Source organism: Bidens hawaiensis, unplaced genomic scaffold, assembly GCF_021521415.1.
Source record: "Bidens hawaiensis isolate Kalapana, Puna unplaced genomic scaffold, B.hawaiensis_p1.1 tig00004242_1, whole genome shotgun sequence".
In the NCBI taxonomy this organism is placed as follows: domain Eukaryota; kingdom Viridiplantae; phylum Streptophyta; class Magnoliopsida; order Asterales; family Asteraceae; genus Bidens; species Bidens hawaiensis.
In genome coordinates, this window is record NW_027491253.1 from 1749430 (window position 1) to 1771219 (window position 21790).

A 21790-nucleotide genomic window follows, 5' to 3' on the forward strand; every position below is an offset into this window, starting at 1 on the left:
TTTATAGTGACGTGGTTGCTAGTATACCCAATATCAACGGCAATTGAGACCGATAACTAGACTAAGCACGTGACGTGGTTGCTAGTATACCCGATATCACCATTAACAATAACAAGGCAAGGCTGTTGAAGAATGCCCCGAAATTAATTTTCTAATCTAGTAGTATATAACTTACTTTTTGATTCAAAGAGGGGCAAAGTGAAACTTGAAAAATATCCAACCAATTTCTCCATATACGAACCCTAACTAGTTAAAATCTCGGAATTTTATTTGTCTCTCGCTCCATGGAAGACGAAGGTACGTACGTAATATATGCTCTAGAGGAATTTTTTATGTTTTTGATCCATCCTAACGAATCTAATTGGCAAATCACTCTTTCGTTTCGTTTCGTTTAATCCCTTGAATCAATCAATTGCTTACTTGTCTTATATACGGATCTAATATTTGCTCAAACGTAATGTTAATTAATTAATTAATAGGGAGAAAGGCTCATCATCTTCGTAACTCTGGTAACTATATATTCATCATCACTCTCTGTCTATGTCTATTATATTAAGTGTTTTGTAAGCAATCTTATCACCTAGCTTGTTTGTTAATGTGATAATTCCTATATCTTTATCTTTGCCCTTACCTTTATATATAGGTAGAAAGTCTCAACTGAAACGGAAGCGCCCGATTCCAAGCTCTGCGTCACCAAAGACCGGTAACTACTACTACTACCCGTTTGGTTGCCTTGCAAAACATATTAAGATATCTGGATACGATGGAGAATCACCCTTACAAACTGAGAATTTTATAATCTTAAATAAGTAGTCGTTTTGAACATAGTTATTAAAAGCGAACAAACCGCACGCCTAGGCACAATTTTTAGGCGAAGCGGTGTTTTCCCGCTTTTTAATGGTGAAGCGGCTTATCCAGGAGAAAATACATTTCTGATTTTTTTTTATTTGTTTTTGATTTTTCTGATCTTTTTTACAAAAATTAATAAGGATACTTAATAAAAGGTCGGATTACGTAATTTACTCCGGTATTATCGATAAATCTTGATTCTATATACTATTTGTTTTGTATACTCTAGGTATTTTAAAAGGCAATTTTTTTTTACTGGTTAGATGTTCTTTTTGCTAAATGTATTAAATTAATATATTTAATATATATTAATGTTTGTTTCCAGTATTAATATATTTAAAAATTTGTTTTACTATGTGAGCTTTTTTTAATAAAGCGGGCGCTTTTTTGCACTTGAGGCCTGGGCGCTAGGCGCACCTTCATCTTTTTAGAGCGCTTCTTGTATTTGATAACTATGATTTTGAAGCAAAATCTTGAAAATCTCTAATTCCTTTCACCCCTTAACTGATCAGGAATACTACTAAATATTTATGTTTTCTTTAAGATGAAATTTACAAGTCTCTTTCTAATAAACATTGAAATACCAACAACAGAAAACTTGAAAGGGAAAAAAATGATTTATAAAAAAGATTTTTTTTGATATGTCATCTATCCCTACGTGATAGATGAGGAGGAGGAGGAGGAGGAGGAGGAGGAAGAGATGGAGGACGGCTCAGACGACGGCAGTTGGGAATACGTTTTAGAGAGTCTAAGATCTAAGCTAAGATCTACATCAGCAGCAATAGGTAATTAGCAGCTCCTTTTGTTGGGTTATTATTAAGATATTTGACTTGTTATATATTTTGTAATATGCTACGTCTCTTATGGCTGGTTATGAGATGCAGTTTTATCATGTTCTGTTTTGACAACTTATTTATAAATGATAGGGACCGAAGCTGTTACAGAAGCTCCAGGGAGCCCTTATTTTGTGGATCTATCAGAATATCCAACTAATACAGGTAACACTTGATGGTTTGAGTTGTGAAGATCATATTCACCTCATTGCATATTCTGGGCTTAATTAGGAGGAGAAAACAAGTGTCGTATTTATGCCCGTTTGCCATTATACTGTTAGAAGGACTTGAACAAATTAAGCTAGTTAAGTATATTTTTGTCTTCCTTCCCAAAAGTGAGTGAGGGAATAGTTTCTAAAGAGAAAGAGTGGTTTTTAATGCTAAGCAGGTACATATGAAAGTTGTCTCCTAAATAATTAATTTATCGTAATCAGATATCTACAGCGAACAACACTGGGACTGGGAGAAAAATTGTTGTGTTGCAAGGGTACCCAGATGGGCTCGTCGTGAATATGCTGAGATGAACGCTATAAATCCTACGACGCCGAATGCAAGTGGTCTTGAGGGTACCGTGACTCCTAAAAAGAAGCAGCCGCGAATGGTATGTGACCTCTTAAAATTGTAAAATCAATCCAATGTGTATGGTTTGGTTGCTATGATCACAAGTAACTATCTTAACTATCAATTTATAGGTTGCAAGGTTGAAGTGATAGGAGGATCCAGCGGTAGGGGGGGTGACAATCCAAACCCTGCACTCACTTTGGTTTGGGTTGGGTTGTAAGTTAAACTTGCTAATATTTTAAACGTTTTGGTGTATTTGTTATCACTTTCTACTTTTGACTTTTACTTCACTTCTGTGTGGTTATGGATTCTATGGTCACAAAGTTCAGTGAGCCAAATGTGTTAGAAATGCAACCATGCTTGTCAATGTTGGTACAAATAAAATATGATATGTATTTCATGAACGTATTTTATTTGGATGACAATAATTAAGAGCATGTCACAATTCACATAACCGGTACACGTATATTATTATTATTATTCATAAGCTAATATTCTACATATCCTTGAGAACATGATATAATCCAAACTACAACAGGTTTATGTGATTGTAAGATGTCGCCCATCTTTTCATCAGAACACAAGGTGACCCCTTTACTGTATACAAAATATCATTTACTTAGTCTTTAAAGAGTTCCAAACTATATATCCTAGTAGCGCGCCATAGCAAAATTTTTCAGTGGATTACAAGCACATCTAAACGACTTACATTATCCGGTTAAAGTTTGGACACATTAGAGCACAAAATAACAGGTTGCCATAGCAAAATTTTTCAGTGGCCCCCCTTCTCTTCATGGGTTTATCAAGCTGGATTCATGGGCTAATCTTTCTGGTTCTTTGGCTAGTTTAAGCGTGCCCACTAGAGGTGAACAAAACCAATTTTAAACCCAAACCGAACTGGTTTGGCAACCTATTAGAGCACAAATAGCCCAAACATGAGAAAGGAAAAAAAAATAAGATAACATTATAGAAATATGATGGATGATTAAGATGGAAATTAAAGTATAATTTTAACATGTTTATTTCAAAATTGTATCGGTAGTGTTACCCGTGGCAATTTGTTCGGGTCACAGTTTGAATGGGACACTAGCTATATGTTGGTTCTTAGCACTCCATGAAACAAGATTACCATGTAACACTTTAAATCTATGCATTTGGTAAACTTGTTTTAAGCTCTAACTACGGAAAATACGTTCCCAATTTTTCTTTAAAATATTCGTGTCGAACATACACTGTTTACAACATAAACAAAAATTTTCAATAGATTGTAATTTGGAAGTGCTTAACAAACTATAAATTGACACACAAACAAAAGTGGCTTCTCAAAAACATTTGTGTTCGAACCCATCCCAAGACTTGAGCGTCGATCAATTGTCCACGTGCATTTAACCTGAAAGTATATACATACAATACTTGCATAAGGCTAAGTGAGATGTTGTGTGAAATATATACCATATCAAGAAAACTCAAGCCTCCAAATAACACCAAAGAAAATTGAAAAAGATAGTGCAATAATATACTTACTAAATAAAGACCATTTATAGACGTGAAAACGTATTGTGGACAAAAGCGTGACAAATATGCCTAGAAAAGTATAAATTAATTTGTAACTACCATAAAAATTCATTAGTAGCCTTCGATAGTCCCTTCGTGATTACTGACCACAAAAGAATAGTATATCTTTGTTGCTAATTCTTTGGAAGCAAGCGACGAATCAACGATGGAACTTTTGCCAGTGTCCGTGACCAACCACCACAATAAAAAGTTTGTTGCTAACCCATCAATAACTATGAATATAACATTTCAAACAAGATTCCGACCCATACTTTTTAGTTGGTTTGGGTGAACCAGTTTTGTCACGAGTATTATTCATTGGTGATCCATTGAAAAAGCACACTATAATTACACCTTTCACCCCAATTTTCACATTGATGGCTATAGAAATATACACTATAAGTGCTTCATAGCCTCTCTGGTTTTCAATTTTTCATGAATGTTTTATCGTCGGAATACAAAATTCACATGTTGATTTATGATAGAATTGATGGACTTAAAAGTTATCATAAGTGGAAATGGGATTACATGCTTTCTCATTGGCGGATCCAGCATACAAACGGGCGGTTCCCCGGAACCACCCGAGTTTCGAAATAATAGTGTACGGATATATAGAAGACGCGTAGGAACCACCTTATAAATTAAGAGGGAACCACCTAAAAAAAATTCCTGGATCCGCCACTGTGCTTTCTTATGCTTTTAGAACTTGTGCATGCTTGAAAACTTATGGCGCACAAGAAATACCCGCTGACAACAACCAAGAAGCGTATAATGTAATCTTATTAGATACCTTTATCTTCTAAACTAGGTGTTAATCCATTTTTGGTTATACGTGACTGCTATAAATTTTATTATTATTATTTTTGGAATTTCTTCTATACACAACGAAACATAGAAAATAATTATTTGTTTTTTGAAATCCAAAGTTGTTAAGTTGAAGTTATTAGAATGAAATCGAGCATTTAATTTGTATTTGTATTCATCATTTACCAAATTCATGTTATGCATTGCTCTCATAATAAAAAAAAGATGACATAATTTGAAAGTAGAAAGTACTTAAAAGTAAACCGAAACTTGATCATGGTACGGTTGTATGTACAATTGTACATACAATACACTTCCACCGAATTCAAGTATTTTTTGTGTCAAACAAACAATTCATGTTTTGTTGGCTTGTGAGTGGTTCTCAAGTCACGCCATCACACCCTCCTTCCTCTACATTTCCGTGTTATTATTACATTCAGTGAGGTATAAAAAATTATAACACTTAAATGACATAAATATCCCTTAGTTAACAGAGCATAACTAACCTTGTTAGCGGTGGACTTGAAATAACATTAACATGAAAATGAAATATATTATTATTATTATTATTATTATTATTATTATTATTATTATTATTATTATTATTATTATTATAAAGGTTTTATACCTATACCAATTATTGGTGAGAAGACCAAAAAGTCACAAAAATAAAATAAGAAAATGATTGGTTAATAAAATAAATTAACAGCCAAGTCTTTGCCTCCTGTGTGCTGTTAAAAGGGATCCAGCCTTTATTCATTGTTTTCACACCATAAGCATTATACTAATTAAACTTATAATAATCTTATAAGAAAAAAGTAACATAGCAACAGATGGATATTTGGTATGTAAAAAAGCGTGGGTGGAACCGCGTACAGCCACGCCACCTCATTCATATGCATATATATAGGCACATAAACATCCTTTCTATCATTAAACTCATCAACAACAACGTTAAAAAACCTGTCTCTTTCCAACAAAAAAAACATGCAGATTGTGAAAACCAAATCAAGATCAGAGGTGAGCCGAAGAGCTTGGAACATACTCCGGCTAGCGTTGTTATGGGCAAGGAAAGGTGGAGTCTTTGTGTTCAAGAAAAGGCTTATGCATGACTTGTCTCATTTTGTCAAGAACCATGATCACTCTAAAAAAGGCAATGGTGCATTGCAATATGGTGACCGGCAGCTATCGTTCGATGCAACTCCTATAATCCATGTTCGGATGCACCGCCCCAACTCGATGAGGTTCCGCTTGCCTCACATCCCGTGCATTAATCCGCACGTTGATTGTTCGGATATGTTTGAGTTTGATGATGAGGTAAGTGATCGGTACTCGTGTTGTGAAGCAAGAAAGAGTTTCTTGATTGGTTATGGTGAGGGATATGATGAAGAAGGTGGTGATGAGCAAATATGTGAAGAACAAGAGATGGAAATTGATGTGAAGGCGGAACAGTTTATAGCTAACTTCTATGAGCAGCTTAAGCTTCAAAGGCAAATTAACACAAGAAGAAGTGACTAATGGCATTTCCACTTCTTAGGATTCACAATTTTGGCATTTTGTTTTATCAAGCTTGAATTTTTTTTTTATTTTTTTTTGTTAATACTTCTTCGCGAGGGGCGTTCGGGATTGATGTAAATACCGTAAGCTCCAACCGAGATTTAATAAAAGATATTGAGACATCACATATAAAGTTACATTGAGCTTGTTCTAGTTATGAAATGAATATGTATTTCTTCATGCCAACATCCTCCTGTTAACGACTCTCGAGACAACTGGAGCTACTAACCCTCCTAAAGCATGTTTGCTACAGATTCGTTTTCAGTTTGTTATTGCTTATTTTTTTTTTTGTTTTATTATTGTTAATTTACTTGGTGGTTCTAAAGCATGGTTGGTACAAGTTCCTTATCTACAATTCATTCCTAAAAATTTTAGGGCAAAATTAATTGATAAATCTTGCTCTTTCAAAACCTTTCCCCATGGCTATTGCTTCCATCCCGCGTTTTTATCCATCCCAAATTCACCACATTTAGATATTTTCAAGCCAACCCATCAAATTAATTATGGGTTTAACAACAACATATTTTGGTCATCAATTGCTCCTTCTGAAAGGGTTCATACTTCAGATTCCATGGCCTTTAGGTATATTTCTATGAACCCAATAAATAGTTGTTATTATTATTATTATTATTATTATTATTATTATTATTTAATCTCTTTTTGTTAACAAAGTTTAAGTTTGATAATTGAGGTGGGTATAACAGATTAGCAAATTATATGTATAATTGATGCATATTTTAATTTTAAATCTTTTTTCTGAATATTTCATGTTATCTAGATTGTAAAAATTTACTTGTTCATAGTTCTCTACCGTCCCACCTTTAGGAGAATTTGGTATTCAATTTATTATAATTACTTAATATGTGTTTCTTGATTACCCACCCTGAAATTGGCTATTTGGATTGTCTGTATGTTAGTTCGAATGAAAACGATACATCTAGAGCTCTGGTTAAGTGGCAAAGGGTGCTCCTTAAAGTAAGCGGTGAGGGTGAGGAAACACCCAAAGGTAACTTAAAACTATATTTTGTTTTAATTTATAATGTAGCTCTACTTTAATAAATATTAGCATATGATAGCTACCTCTAATAAATAGGTTGCAATATCTATTGCAAGAGAAGTTGGTGATGTCACTTGCCTTGGCATTGAGGTACCATTTTTTTTTTTTTTTGTATAATTTAAGGGGTGTTTAGATGCATGTTTTTAAACTGGTTATATGATATTGAATAATCATATATACTATTTTTTCCTACTATGGTTTTTGGTAGTCATAGTTGGTGGAGAAAACATCTTTCGTGGAGCCTCGGAAGCCAAAAGTAGTGGTTTCGATCGTTCATCTGCTGATTACATTGGGTAAAACTTCAGTCACTCTTTTATTAGTAAATCTATAATTTTTACAGTAAGGGTAATTTGTAATTTTGAAAAAAACATGTTAGAATGTTGGCAACTGTGATGAATGCTATATATTTGCAAGTAACAACGGAGAGCATTGGGATCCCAAAACAAGTCCAAACAACATAGGATGTCTCAGGTTGTTGAGCCGTATATAAGGCGAAGGGCGGTTAGGTATTTAGGAAATGACGGGTCGTTATTCTTGCAGTAGGAACCGGGAATCCGTTCTTCACATAGATACCGCTGCAGCCTTTCACTATGCATAAAGTAAGTATATTTTTATCTATCATTGACATTGCGATGAATTGAACATGCCAAATAGAAAATATTGTTAAAATGTTTGTCAAATCAGGTAGGGTTCTGGTTTAGGAGAAAAGGAGTCCATTTATCATTAATGCGTATAACCTTCTGCATAGTTTCATTTTAGTATCATATTTAACACAAACTATTTATAAAGCATGTTTAAAAGATTGATTGTGGGTCAACACAACCCATCCCAAGCCAACTATGCCAATTTTATGTTGTTTGATACAAATATTATTTGTTTATAGCATTCAGTTTTTTTGCTAGAAAGAATTGGTGCAATTCTTATATGACATTTAGAAAAGGAAGTTATTGCTATTTTTTATGGATGCAGATATCAAGTAAACAATGCTTGGTTTCGAATTATGGTATTAACGTTTTACATGGGAGCGGTGAAGTTGGGCGTAACGCTCTTGGTACTGGAAGAATCTATGCTCAAGGGTAATTTTGCTCCTCTCATTTCTTAATTACCCCTTTTAAATGTTTTTCTTCTGATTTAAGTTGATATTAGAGAGAAATTACTTGCTTTCATATGTAACTTAAATCATTACTAAATAGTTTATGTTTGGGATTGTTCATTTGAACCTCTTTTGCTATGCATATAAGTAGAAGCAGATAGTCAGCTTTTGTGTAAACAAATTGTTATAAGGTAGACTTGTTATTTTCAACTGACCAAGAATTAGCAGATAGGCTTTGTTATAAAAACCTCACATTCAAAATTTCGTATATTATGTGTTTACGTATGATATGGCTTTTAATTATTTCTAAGTTGCGGTTGACTTTTCAGGTTGAAGGTGAGCAGGATATGAAAGCCAGTGGCAGGTGCAACATCTTTGGGACATAGGAGGAAATATGTGTCGTCCTTGTAATAGATTTTTAAATACTGTTTCATCTTTTATGTCATATTTAAGTTACTTGATATATTTAATTGTTACATATTTATTTAGTTTAAATTTTAATAATATATGAAATTTAAAAAATATTTTTCAACCCGTGTATCACACGGGCATATAAGCTAGTTATATATATAGAAAGATAAAACTTAACTTTGATACAAAACTCTTAACAGGTTTAACCATTAAGTAGATCTAATGCAGTACTGTTATAGAAGTAAGACGATTAGATGAACATTCAAACAGGTGCATTATTCACCAAACAAAGATGACGATGTTGTCTTAGTGAAGAAGTGGGTCAACACATTAAGAGAGCTTAATGGAACATGAGGGTGTGAAACTCACCCAATGTTACTTCTCCCCGAACAAAATGTCAATCTCAATAGTATCAGGCTGGTGCATACATAGATGGCACCGACATTGTCACAATATACAATGGGGACACATTTAAGAGCAATGAGGTTAAGTAGATTTCGTATCCAACATATCTCGATAATAGCGTTAGCAGTTCCACAAAACTCATTCCCGACACTGAAGCGAGAGATAACAGGTTGACGCTTAAAAAGACCAAGATATCAAGAAGTTGATCGACAAGTATCCAGACAACTTCCCTAATAATCGTCTGAATAGACTATGAGCGCATAAGTGGATGATACCTATAGTCAAGGTTGTAAAAGTCGTTAGACGGTTGACTGGGGAGTTGCGAGTACTCGGGAGTAGTCGGGGATTACTCGAAAAATACCTACGGAGTACTCGGCCGAGGCGGGGAGTACTCGATCTAGACGGGGAGTAATCGGAAAGTACTCGGCCGCTTACTCGGGAGTTTTACAACATTGCCTATAGTTGAATCTCATGATGTAAGGTACCAATAATGTAGCGGATAATACACATGAGGGCATTACCGGTACCACTCATGTATGCCATGAAAGAGCCTTAGGCATGGCCATTATTCTCCAATTCAAATCAATAAATTTATGAACTTACAATGTTTCAAAAAAGCACAAATCAATCTAAAACAATTACTTAAGAACACAAATAGGAAAAGTTCAGACTACAAAATCAAAAACTTATGTTGATCAAATTCACGCATTGTCATACGGTTCCATGCGTCCATATTGATTGTATCCATGCAGGTTCCTCTTCCCGCACCTAAATTTAAAGATTCCACCCTAATCCACAAAAAACCTGATGTCAACAAAACACACTTTATATGTGTGGTGTCAATTTAGGTTCTTGTCGTGTCAGAAATTAACAATTGTACTGGTGTTTTAGTACCTGATATTAAACGAGTTTGGTATAACTAAGCAGATCCATTCTGATGTGTTTTCACATAAGCTTCCAACTTCCCTGTTGCTGCTAATATAAGACCTGCACTCAAATATACTTGTTACACCACAATGCTTAATAGATTTATATTATTAATGAAACGCAAAAAAAATGAGACTTAAAAAAGAGATAATAAAGAAATACAAAAAAACTCAAGCCAACACGTAGTTGACATAACCCGCCCGCTGGTACAAGCCAACACGCCCTGCTTGCGGTGCACCCATATAATTTATATATGCGTGAACCCTCGGGTGGGCAAAAGTGAAATTGCACTAATTTTGACGTTATTTTACTAATCTCGTGAAAATAACGTTAAAAGTGGCGGAAGGTTAATCAGGCATCATGTGGTGGTGTTGATAGCCGAAAGACAAGGGTACATGCACCAATCGGCCGGTGTCCCGGTGGTTTGAGTGTTATGTGCCTTATGTCCAAGGCTTGATGCAAAACTACTATCGAGCCGGGGGTCTCACCGGAAGCAGCCTCTCTATTTCTACAGGGTAGAGGCAAGGCTGTCTACATCCTACCCTCCTCAGACCCTATCATAGCTTTGCTAATGGTGGGATTTACTAAGTATGATGATGATGAAAAAAACTCAAGTGAAAACAGAAATAATCGCTTCACCTAAAAACAAAGCTGAAGGCTTTCCAGGCCTCGATTTGTACTCGGGATGGAACTGTACCCCTACATAGAATGGATGACTTGGAAGTTCTAAAATCTGCATAACATAAGAAGATAAAATTAACATATTTCAATAGCAATAATATTATTGATTGAGAACTACAATTTTATTAAGTGTCTTATCATAAAACAAACCTCCATCCGTTGACCACTTTCATCCCTCCCCACAAATCTTAAGCCGGCTTTTTCTAAATCCCCAACAATCTCAGGATTCACCTTCATGACAATGTAATAATCAATAAAACATGCGACTATAATATAAATAAACAATCAACCACAATACTATATTTCTTTATAATAATAAGAGTTAATTACATGGATGATCCTTGTGGTTTACCTATATTGCAGGTTAAGTCCCTACCTTTGAAAAAAATACACTGATAGTCCTTATTGTTCACTAGCAATTAACACGGATGGTCTGAGTGAATGTCAATAAAGATTTTGATATTGACCAAAACACCCTTATGTAAAAGATAGGGGTATTTTGGTCAATAACTAAAATGTTAACAGACACCCCTTTCCAGAGACCATCAGTGTTGCCCGCTAGTAAACAATTAGGACCATCAGTGTAACTTTTCACATGTGACTAAATGATAAAGGCCCAATTAAAGTATACTCGAGAAGAAGGAAACGGGCCACAGCTGCCAATGCGGGCCAGCTGAATTCTGTTTTTGGGCTTAAGCTGGATCCACTTGGTCAAGGAGTTAGTGGTAAGTTGGAAGAGTGGGGAGTAGCTAATATGGCCTTCATTAACAGGAAGATAAAGGAGTGAGGGGCTGTTCCTATGCCAACAGTTACATATTTTGGGTTAATAAAAGCAGGCTTCTTACTTTGTATTCCTTATTCTAGTTTTTCATTTGGTTCCATTGCCGGGAAACGAAGATGGTTCAAACCCGGAACAATTCTGAGAGCGGTGGATCCAACACAGAGCAAATAGCTGTTCAACTGGCTGCTATTGCTGCAAAGTTGGAGTCTATGGATTCAATGAAGGAAGACATTGCAGCCTTGAAAAGAGACCGTTCTAAAGGCAGTAGGTTTGACGAAGGGGAGAGCTCGTGGAGGGGACGATCTGGATACAAACCCTACAACAAAATTGATTTTCCTGTTTTTAATGGAGGGGATCCACGTGGGTGGATACTAAAGGCAGAAAAGTATTTTCGGTATTATCTAATACCAGACGAAGAGAAGTTAGAAATAGCCTCCATGCACCTAGAGGGAGACGCCTTAGACCTCTATTCCTGGCTGTCAGACGATCATCCTTTAACTTTCTAGGAAGAATTAGTGCAAGCCTTCACCAAGAACTTCGGTCCAGCCGAATTTCAAAATCCAGATGAACAACTATGCAGTATCAAACAAACTGGGTCGGTCCAGGAATACCGTCAAGAATTTGCTAAGCGATCTTCGCAGGTTTCGAATTGTCCAGAACATTGTTTATTAGGGGTTTTCCTTAACGGAATGAAGGAAGAACTAAAGGCTGATGTGAGGATACACAAACCACAAACTGTTTACAACGCCATGAGTCTTGCTTTGAAATTTGAGGCTAAATCCAACCAGCATCGACCCGGAAAAAGTTCTACCGGGGCATCAACTTCCAAGCCACTTGATTCTAAAACCATTATCCCTTACATTCCTCAAACCTCGAACCAACAAAAAACTCCCTTCAGAATTTCAGACACGGAAAGACAAAACCGTCAATTAAGGGGTGAGTGCTACAGATGTGGGGAGAAATATAGTCCTGGGCATAGATGTAAAGTTGGTACATTGAAAATGTTATAAGCCGATGAGGACTTGGGGGTGCAGCATGAAACTGAAATTCCTAAAAATGATGAGGCACAAGAAGAGACAGCAGAAATCAGTTTACATGCTATTCTTGGGAAATCACATCCCACAACGATGAAAGTTCATGGTATGTTAAATTCCACTGAGGTTTTGATTTTAATTGATGGGGGTTCTACCCATAATTTTATCTCAGATTGTTTGGTGAAATAGATTAATCTTGAGACCTAAGCGATACCACCTTTCAGGGTTCAAATTGGCAATGGAGATGTAATCCGATGTCATCATATTTGCAAAAGTCTTTCTGTACAGATTAATGATTTGAAGATTATTCAAGACTTTCACCCTTTTTCAATTGGAGGGGCTGATTTAGTTTTGGGTATTCAATGGCTATCCACCTTGAATACCGGTTCAAGCAAATTGGAAAGAACTATTCACGATTTTCACTATAGAAGGGAAGCGATACAAGCTGAAAGGTATTGAAACGGGAACCCAGAAATCATCTAGCTTCCAACACTTGGCTATCGAACCAATGAGCAGCCCACAAATTCCATCTCCACTACAACCTATTATCGACAAATACTTCACTGTGTTTGATGAACCCACAACCCTACCACCTGTTAGAACTCAGACCCACTCAATCCCCTTAATTCCCAACGCACCACCACCAAATATCCGACCCTACCGATACCCCCATTCGCAAAAAACAGAAATAGAGAAACAAGTCGACCAACTTTTGGCAGCTGGGTTTATTCAGGCAAGTACTAGCCCGTTTTCGAGTCCGGTTTTACTAGTAAAAAAGAAAGATAAAACTTGGAGAATGTGTGTCGATTATCGAGCCCTTAACAAGATAACAGTAGCCGACAAGTACCCCATTCCGAATATTGACGAGTTACTGGATGAATTATATGGCGCACGGGTATTTTCAAAGCTTGATTTACGATCTGGGTATTACCAGATCAGAGTAACTGCTCAAGCTGTTGCAAAAACAGCTTTTCGTACTCACTCAGGGCACTACGAGTTCAAGGTGATGCCATTTGGATTGACAAATGCGCCTTCCACTTTTCAAGCCATTATGGACGATCTATTTCGCCCCTTTTTACGTCGTTTCATACTCGTATTTTTTGACGATATATTGATATACAGCCATACCATGGAGCAACACTGGTCTCATTTAGAACAGGCCCTAAAGTTGTTACACGACAATCAATTTTTTGCTAAGATGTCGAAGTGTTGTTTCGGGCAGCCCCAAGTGGTGTTCCTTGGGCATGTGGTTAATTCAGAAGGTGTTAAAAGTTGAAGAAGAAAAGATTTCAGCAGTGCAATCGTGGCCGATACCTAAGTGAGAGGTTTTCTTGGTCTAACGGGATACTATAGACGTTTCGTTCGAAACTATGGTTTGATAGCGCGACCTCTCACAATGTTGACTAAGAAAGATGGGTTCATATGGTCGGAAGAAGCCCTAAATGCTTTTAATAAACTGAAACAAGCACTGCTGTCCACACCTGTTTTGAGGTTACCCAACTTCTCACAACCATTTGTCGTTGAATGTGACGCTTCTTCTGATGGTGTGGGGGCGATATTGTCCCAAGCAGAACATCCCGTGGCTTATTTTAGCAAGGGATTTTCCCCTTCTAATCAATTTAAATCAGCTTATGATCGGGAGCTGCTGGCTTTAGTATTGGCAGTACAAAAGTGGAGCCATTACCTGCTTGGCCGACATTTCCTCATTCGTACCGATCATTACACCATGAAGTTCTTACTTGAGCAGCGGATTACAACTACCGAGCAACAACGTCTACTATTAAAGCTTATGCCTTATGACTTCTCTATTATTCACAAAGCAGGGAAAGAAAATAAAGGAGCAGATGCCTTATCACGCCGACCCCATTCGGGCGAGTTATTAACACTGATGGTGCCCTATTGTGTAGAGGTGGCTGACATCAAACTCGGACTCCAAAATGACCCAGTTACGAGTGATATTGTCAACAAATTACAAGCTGACCCATCATCAGTTGTTGGCTTCTCCATCGTTGATCAGTTTCTATTTTATAAAGGACGCTTAGTGATACCTGATGTGCCTGATCTCAAGAAGAAATTGTTACAGGAGACACATGATACCCCAACCGGTGGTCATGGGGGATTTTTAAAGACTTTAAAGCGTCTTTCAGTAAGGTATTTTTGGCCTAAGTTGAAACAAGATGTTCGAGTTTTTGTGCAGCAGTGTGTAATCTGTCAACAACAGAAATACCAAACACTATCACCTGCTGGCTTACTTCAGCCCTTACCCATTCCCAATCAGATTTGGGAGGATCTCTCCATGGACTTTATAGTTGGCTTACCTCCTTCGGGTCGTTACGATACTATATTAGTGGTGGTTGATCGTTTGAGCAAATACGCTCATTTTCTTTGCCTCTCGCATCCATTCACTGCAAAAGGGGTGGCTGCAATTTTTTGTAAGGAAGTAATTCGCTTGCATGGATTCCCGCGATCCATCGTATCTGACAGAGACGTGGTTTTTCTCAGTTACTTTTGGCAGGAACTATTTCGCTTAAGCCAAACTAAGCTCCAATTGAGTACAAGTTACCATCCACAGACGGATGGCAGACTGAAGTCCTGAACCGGTGTCTTGAAGCTTATTTACGATGTTTTGCTAGTGAACAACCTACAAAGTGGAGTACTTATTTACCATGGGCTGAATATTCGTATAACACGGGGTATCACACGGCAACAAGCACCACTCCTTTCACTATCGTCTATGGTAGGGAGCATCCTTCCTTATTGCCTTATGCCATGGGAGAGACAAAAAATGCAGAATTAGAACAACAGTTAGTAGACCGGGATGATATGTTAAAGCTTCTTAGAAACAATCTCAAAAGGGCCCAAGACCGGATGAAGAATCAAGCTAACCACAGACGGCGAGATCTAACATTTCAGGTTGGGGATTTTGTTTTCCTAAAAATTCAACCTTACCGTCAAAAAAGTTTAGCCAAACGTCGCTATGAAAAACTTTCTCCACGCTTTTTCGGTCCATATCGTATTAAACGTGCAGTGGGTCCAGTTGCTTACGAATTGGAGCTCCCACCTACTGCTAGAATTCACCCGGTGTTCCATGTGTCCATGCTTAAACCCGCCTATGGATCTTTCTCTTCTGACCAGCAAACTCCGTTACCCATCACTAAAGACTGGGAAATTGACTTACAACCAAGTTCTATTATAGCTCATCGTTGGATTTATGAAGCTGATCATTTGGTTCTTGAATTACTGGTATCTTGGTGTAATCGTCCGGTGGAAGAAGCTACATGGGAATCCTATGATCTGTTGGCAGAACAATTTCCCACATTCCGCCTTGAGGACAAGGCGTTTTACCGGGAGGGAAGTAATGATAAAGGCCCAATTAAAGTATACTCGAGAAGAAGGAAACGGGCCACAGCTGCCAATGCGGGCCAGCTGAATTCTGTTTTTGGGCTTAAGCTGGATCCACTTGGTCAAGGAGTTAGTGGTAAGTTGGAAGAGTGGGGAGTAGCTAATATGGCCTTTATTAACAGGAAGATAAAGGAGTGAGGGGCTGTTCCTATGCCAACAGTTATATATTTTGGGTTAATAAAAACAGGCTTCTTACTTTGTATTCCTCATTCTAGTTTTTCATTATCAAAGTATTGTGTAATTGGAGACATTGCCCCTCTCGAATCGGGCTGTTTATCTCAGTTTAAATAAAAGTTGCCTGCTGGAATTTTAAATCTTATCACTAAACCAGCAATATGAGTAAACCACAGAACCATCGTGTAATTAATTATAATAACTAACTTCATAACGATGTCGATGCCGCTCATCCACATACTCTGGATTGTGATACCTAACCCAAAAAAAAATGAGCATAATAACCAAACATAAGATTCCCAATTATTCACTTAAAACACTTAATAGAGCCAAAAGGAGTGTTTATGAATTTAAGTAGCTAGAAACGTAAGATATAATTTTATACAGTTTTGCAGTGATACAATCCGGCGTCTGAAATAAGGTTCTTCTAGAGCCAAGTCTCATTGTGTTTCCCATGTGTGTTCTTGAACCCTGAAAGTAAATGCGTAAGGAACAGAAGATTGATAATAACCTATTTACATCTCAAAATAAAGCTTGTGAAAATATAAGAAAACATAAATAATTATATACCTCAGGCATGAATATTACAACAGGATTGGGTGCATGCTCATCAAATTCGGTACTATTTGCCCCTTTCCAGCCCAAGATCTAGATAAATTGGTTAAATTAATAATATATATTATTATTAAGAGTAATATATATGTAAAGAAACAACTTACAGATCTAGCCATCTCAATAACAGATATCTGCATGCCCAAACAAATGCCAAGATAAGGAACCTTATTCTCTCGGGCATACTTGGCAGCTAATATCATTCCCTTCACACCGCGATCTCCAAATCCACCAGGAACCAAAACACATGCTGAATTCTGGACATAATAATATTTAGTTTCACAAAAGTAGTAACTTATTATGAGAGATCATTATATGTTACCACAACAAATGAACTCAAATATATCAAGTTACCCTTAGAGTCTCCCAGGCCTTTGTATGAGCTTTCGGTGTCTGCAAAAGAATAATTAGTTACGATGTTAATACTTGAATTAATATGGATTAAAATAATAGAAGCTCTATACCAATTCAGCACTTTCATCTTCAAGATCAGAGGCTGCAATCCATTCAATTGAGGGTTTCAATGACAGCGCAGTGCAGGCATGAAGAAGAGACTGCATTTCAAAAGCATCAATTTTCATGTATGTTGATTGCAGCAATGAAATATTATTGTAGTAAATGATTGCTAATGGCAAATAGCTAAACTTGGAAAGTCTTGTGTTTATTTAACGGACCAAAATAAATGATGTTTTTTCAGAATGAGAATAATTGTCAATCATAATACCATGTATTAGCATAAACCTCGTATTCTATTTATATGAATAATAATAGTAAATCTCAAATTCAACATCAGCACCAAATATGAAATACACATAGGACTGCTCAAAAACCTCGCAGCTCGTGGCTAGCTCAAACGAGGTAAGCTCAGCTCGTTGGCTCACTCATTAGGCTCATTTAGCTGCCTTGATAGTTTGTTTAAATTAAAGGCAATATTTTATAATATACGAATCATGACCCAAATTTGAATACATATAATCATAATATTTGTAGTTTTATCAATTATGCATAATGTGTATGTTAAAAATATTACTTTTTTTACGTCAACTAGATTAGAAGCCCATGTATTACACAGGTTGAATTAAGAAAATATTAAATAGTTAGTAATGAATATTTAGGAATTATAAAACGGTATTTAGAGATAAAATATGATTGATTACTATTGCGTTTTTATAATTTACTTTTTAAAATTAAGAGTCTCTGACTCACGGAATTATGACATGTGGAGTAAGCCGTGTAACCAGCTACTTATTAGATATAGATATAGATATAGATATAGATACAGATATAGATATGTCTAAGAATATAAAATTACTTAAAAAAAGTAAATAAATGAGCTGGCTCGAGCTTTTTACGAGCCAAACTCAAGGTCCACATTTCAACTTGTTAAGATAACGATCCGAGGCAAGCCCAAGCCCAAGCTGGCTCGGCTCAGCTCGTTTACAAACCAGAATACACATCTCTCTGAGAATTTTAAAGAAAACCAAACCAAACAAAGATACATCCTAAGGTTTAGTAACATTTAACATTTCATAGAAAACATAATACTCTTATTTTAGAACCCCGCACGGAGTAAAAACACACTAATCAAGTAGCATATAATGCTCTTACTTTAAAACCACACACGAAGTAAAAACACACTGATCAAGTAACTGTACCTTAACAACAGACAAATAAGAGTCTGTTAGGCCAACATATTTCCCAACCATCGCAATCTTGACCTGCATACAGTAATCTTACTTCAGTCACTATATGAAACTATATAAAGGGTAGAAATCATTTAGGATTAAAAAAAGAAAGAAAGAAAAAGAAACGTACATGATTGGTTAGGCTGTCAAACGTTTCTGCCCTAGTAGTCCACGCTTGTAAATTTGGAGGTTTGGCTACACTGAAACGCGATAGCTCAGATTCCTCGCAGCCCGTAAATAATCAAAATTTAATCTTTTCAAAGAGTGTGAATTCTACCAAGGTGCAATATCAGGGCTATAAACAAACCAAACTGAACGAGACCTTGCTCATGCTCGTTCGCTAAGCATTTATCGGACACATAGATGGTTCACGTACACATAACCGAACAAAACTTCTTGTTTGTGTTTGTTCTTTTAAAAAAAATGATTTTGTTCGTGTGTGATTGTTTTCATTCGTTAATTACATAAATGAGCATGAACAAAAACAAACGGACATATTAATTTGAAAAATGACAATTAACATTCTTAACTCAAGCATTAGACATACTCACCCAAAATAAATATAAAGTTAAGTACTTGACATGACACTAATAATTTACAAATATAAATTATAAGAAACCTTTAATGACCAAACGCAAATAAAAGAGCATGGGCGAACGGGCATCAATGAACGTCAACGAACGAACATAAATGAAAGTTAATGAATGAACACATTACCGAACATTCACGAACACGACCTCGGTCTGCGTTCGTTCACTTAATTAATCAAACAAAAATCCTTGTTCATATGTGTTCATTTATTAATGAACAAACATAAACAAACTTCCAGCCGAACGCTTCACTAAACTTTCGGTTCATTTACAACCTATGCAAATTAATAACATACATCATGCCCTAATGCAGTGACTATTATATAAATATTAAAGCTCACCTATCTAGAGCTAGCTGTTTCAGGATCGCCTCATGAGCATTTTGGTTCTGAAACAAAATCAATAAAATTTCAGAAATAATGTGAAAGATAAAAAAAAATTGTAATGTTTACGTACCCGAAGTACAAGAGGAACGTGCCATATGTTTGGAACATCATGAATATTGAGAATATTAGCAACCTGTTTACAAAATAAATCAAGAAACAAAGAAACATAAAAAAACAACATAAGATTACAAAATGGTGAATCAACATAAACTTACAGGCACATGGCAAAATTGTGAGAGTTTCTGCTTTGTGTTTTCCAACAATGGCTGCAAGGTAACCATGACAGTTATTTAATACATAATCACTTATAATATCCATGAGAAAAATGAGCCAAAAGAACAGCATACCTGAGCAGACCGACATGCTAAAAAGTGAGGTGTCAGGCCTAACGCTCGCAGTTCCCGAACACTGTGTTGTGTAGGTTTTGTTTTCTGAAATAACAAGCATCAAAGCGTTTAACCATATGAATATAACACTTTCCCATTTCCCCAAACAACAAAACTAGGATGTGCATGGATCGGTCTGTGTCGGCTTTGAGCTCAAACCAAAAATTTAGTTTTTTCAGTTTTACCATTTGCGCTTTATTATTTTGGGCCGAAAAAAAGCCCAAACTAATGAATCTGGACTTCAAACTTTTGGCCTAATTATTTTATTAATTAGTTATTGACTGATTTTTACATATTGGGGACTACAATTTTTGGGCCACGCCATTTTATAAATTTCCTATAATATACTTAAAATCAGTTTCTTTTCTGTTCGTTCGGTTCTCAGTTTTTTATTGTGTTTTTCGGTTCGGTTGCGTTGGTTATTCTGGTTACGATTCGGTTCGCATTCCCCTGATCAAAATTAAGCTAAATCCAACTTGGAAGCTCAGGATTATTACCTGTTCACCAACAACACCGAGCACAGGTACAAGACTAACATGAATAAGACAGAAATTATCTGGTCCTGTAAAAAAGCAGAAAACAAGCATAAGCACAATACATAAACAATTATAATAATAATAACGAACTTACCTTTTGAAAAAAATAACTGTCGCAAAGCCTCTATGAATGGCATAGACTCAATATCACCTAAAAAGGATTACATATGTTATAACTATCACCATTCATCAAATTTTAAAAACAATGCAGAAGTTAGTTTCATAATAGAATACCAACTGTCCCTCCTAATTCTATCACACACACATCAGCCGGGCCCGCTTCGCCATCAACAGGTATAACTGAAACCGACTCAATCCAATCCTTAATAGCATCAGTTATGTGTGGGACCACCTGAACTGTTTTTCCAAGATAATCCCCTTTTCGTTCCTTCTCAAGAACCGACTGGTAAAAAGAAAACAAATCAGATAATCAGTATCTTTGTTGGATAAACACAACTATGCATTTATATAATTATAATTCATACAAACCTGATATATCTTTCCGGTTGTTATGTTGTTATCTCTGGTGAGTCTGACATCTAAGAACCGTTCGTAGTTACCGAGATCTAGATCAACCTATCAAGATTGCACAGAAATATGCATCATTCATAAATTCATAAATGCTAAATAGAGTTAATTAATAATATGTTTAAAGATGAGGAATTAGCACCTCTCCACCATCATCAAGAACAAAAACCTCTCCATGTTCAAATGGAGACATGGTACCAGCATCTGTGTTCAAGTATGGATCTGCAATCACATAACTTAAAATGATAAATTGATATTCAATTTCCACTTGTAAGCATCTAAACTCACATCAGATCAATCAATAACTGTCACTAACAGAAACATGCATGAGCAAATAATAATCAATTTGTTTGTTGTGTCTTAAATCAAAAGGATGAAACAACAGCGAAGTTAGGAACCTAATTGAGCCGCAGCTTGACTTACCAGACGAATCGAAAAGCCGATAATACTAACCGATTTTGATAGAGGTGACACGGAGGCCACAGGCCTTGAGGACGACGCCAATGCTACTGGCGGTGACGCCCTTGCCGAGACCGCTCACGACACCGCCGGTGATCAAGACGTATTTCATTTCTGTTATGTTGTGTGTTTGGGTGGTTGTCTGCCAAGTGTTTGTGAAAATGTCCCAGTGAAAGATAGTGAAAGGTGTGAATTGAGAATGTAATGTAATATAAAAGGAACTGGGAGGTAGCAGGGAACAAACAACTAAACTAAACCCTGGGTGGATGCTTTAAGTTTTGTTGGTTTCATATGTATATAGATTTTTTTTTCTTTTTTTTAAACGGTGAAGTTTATTGATAGAAAAAAGAAATCTAGTCAAGCAAGAAACTAGACTAGAAAACAACGTAACATCATTTTAGATACAATATTATATTAGGGGTAACTTCATTATAGAAACCAAATAACAGTAAGAAACATGTGCATATTTTACATGTAAAAGTGTT

General features: G+C 36.3%; 2 protein-coding genes across 3 annotated transcripts; one reads left to right on the forward strand and one right to left on the reverse strand.

Moving 5' to 3' along the window:
• The first annotated feature begins 5588 nt into the window (after positions 1-5588).
• On the forward strand, positions 5589-6119 carry LOC143625880 (uncharacterized). The gene has a single exon (XM_077096102.1). It carries the CDS (start codon positions 5589-5591, stop codon positions 6117-6119), a length of 531 nt encoding a protein of 176 aa, XP_076952217.1.
• Positions 6120-9861: 3742 nt separating this feature from the next.
• On the reverse strand, positions 9862-21417 carry LOC143625917 (uncharacterized). Of its 2 annotated transcripts, none has more exons than XM_077096134.1 (22): positions 21300-21417; positions 20989-21068; positions 20808-20894; positions 20553-20721; positions 20413-20469; positions 20280-20344; positions 19744-19827; positions 19612-19662; positions 19467-19529; positions 19352-19398; positions 18551-18620; positions 18391-18453; positions 17200-17289; positions 17090-17128; positions 16843-16992; positions 16694-16771; positions 16509-16594; positions 16331-16379; positions 10883-10963; positions 10691-10784; positions 10019-10111; positions 9862-9912 (listed from the first exon to the last, which is right to left on the reverse strand). In XM_077096134.1, exons 1-21 carry the CDS (start codon positions 21415-21417, stop codon positions 10044-10046), a joined length of 1689 nt encoding a protein of 562 aa, XP_076952249.1. In that variant the 3' UTR covers positions 9862-9912; positions 10019-10043. The 2 variants fall into 2 exon arrangements, with proteins under 2 accessions (XP_076952249.1, XP_076952250.1); XM_077096135.1 differs by having other exon boundaries at positions 9862-9928.
• Between the last annotated feature and the right edge of the window lie 373 nt (positions 21418-21790).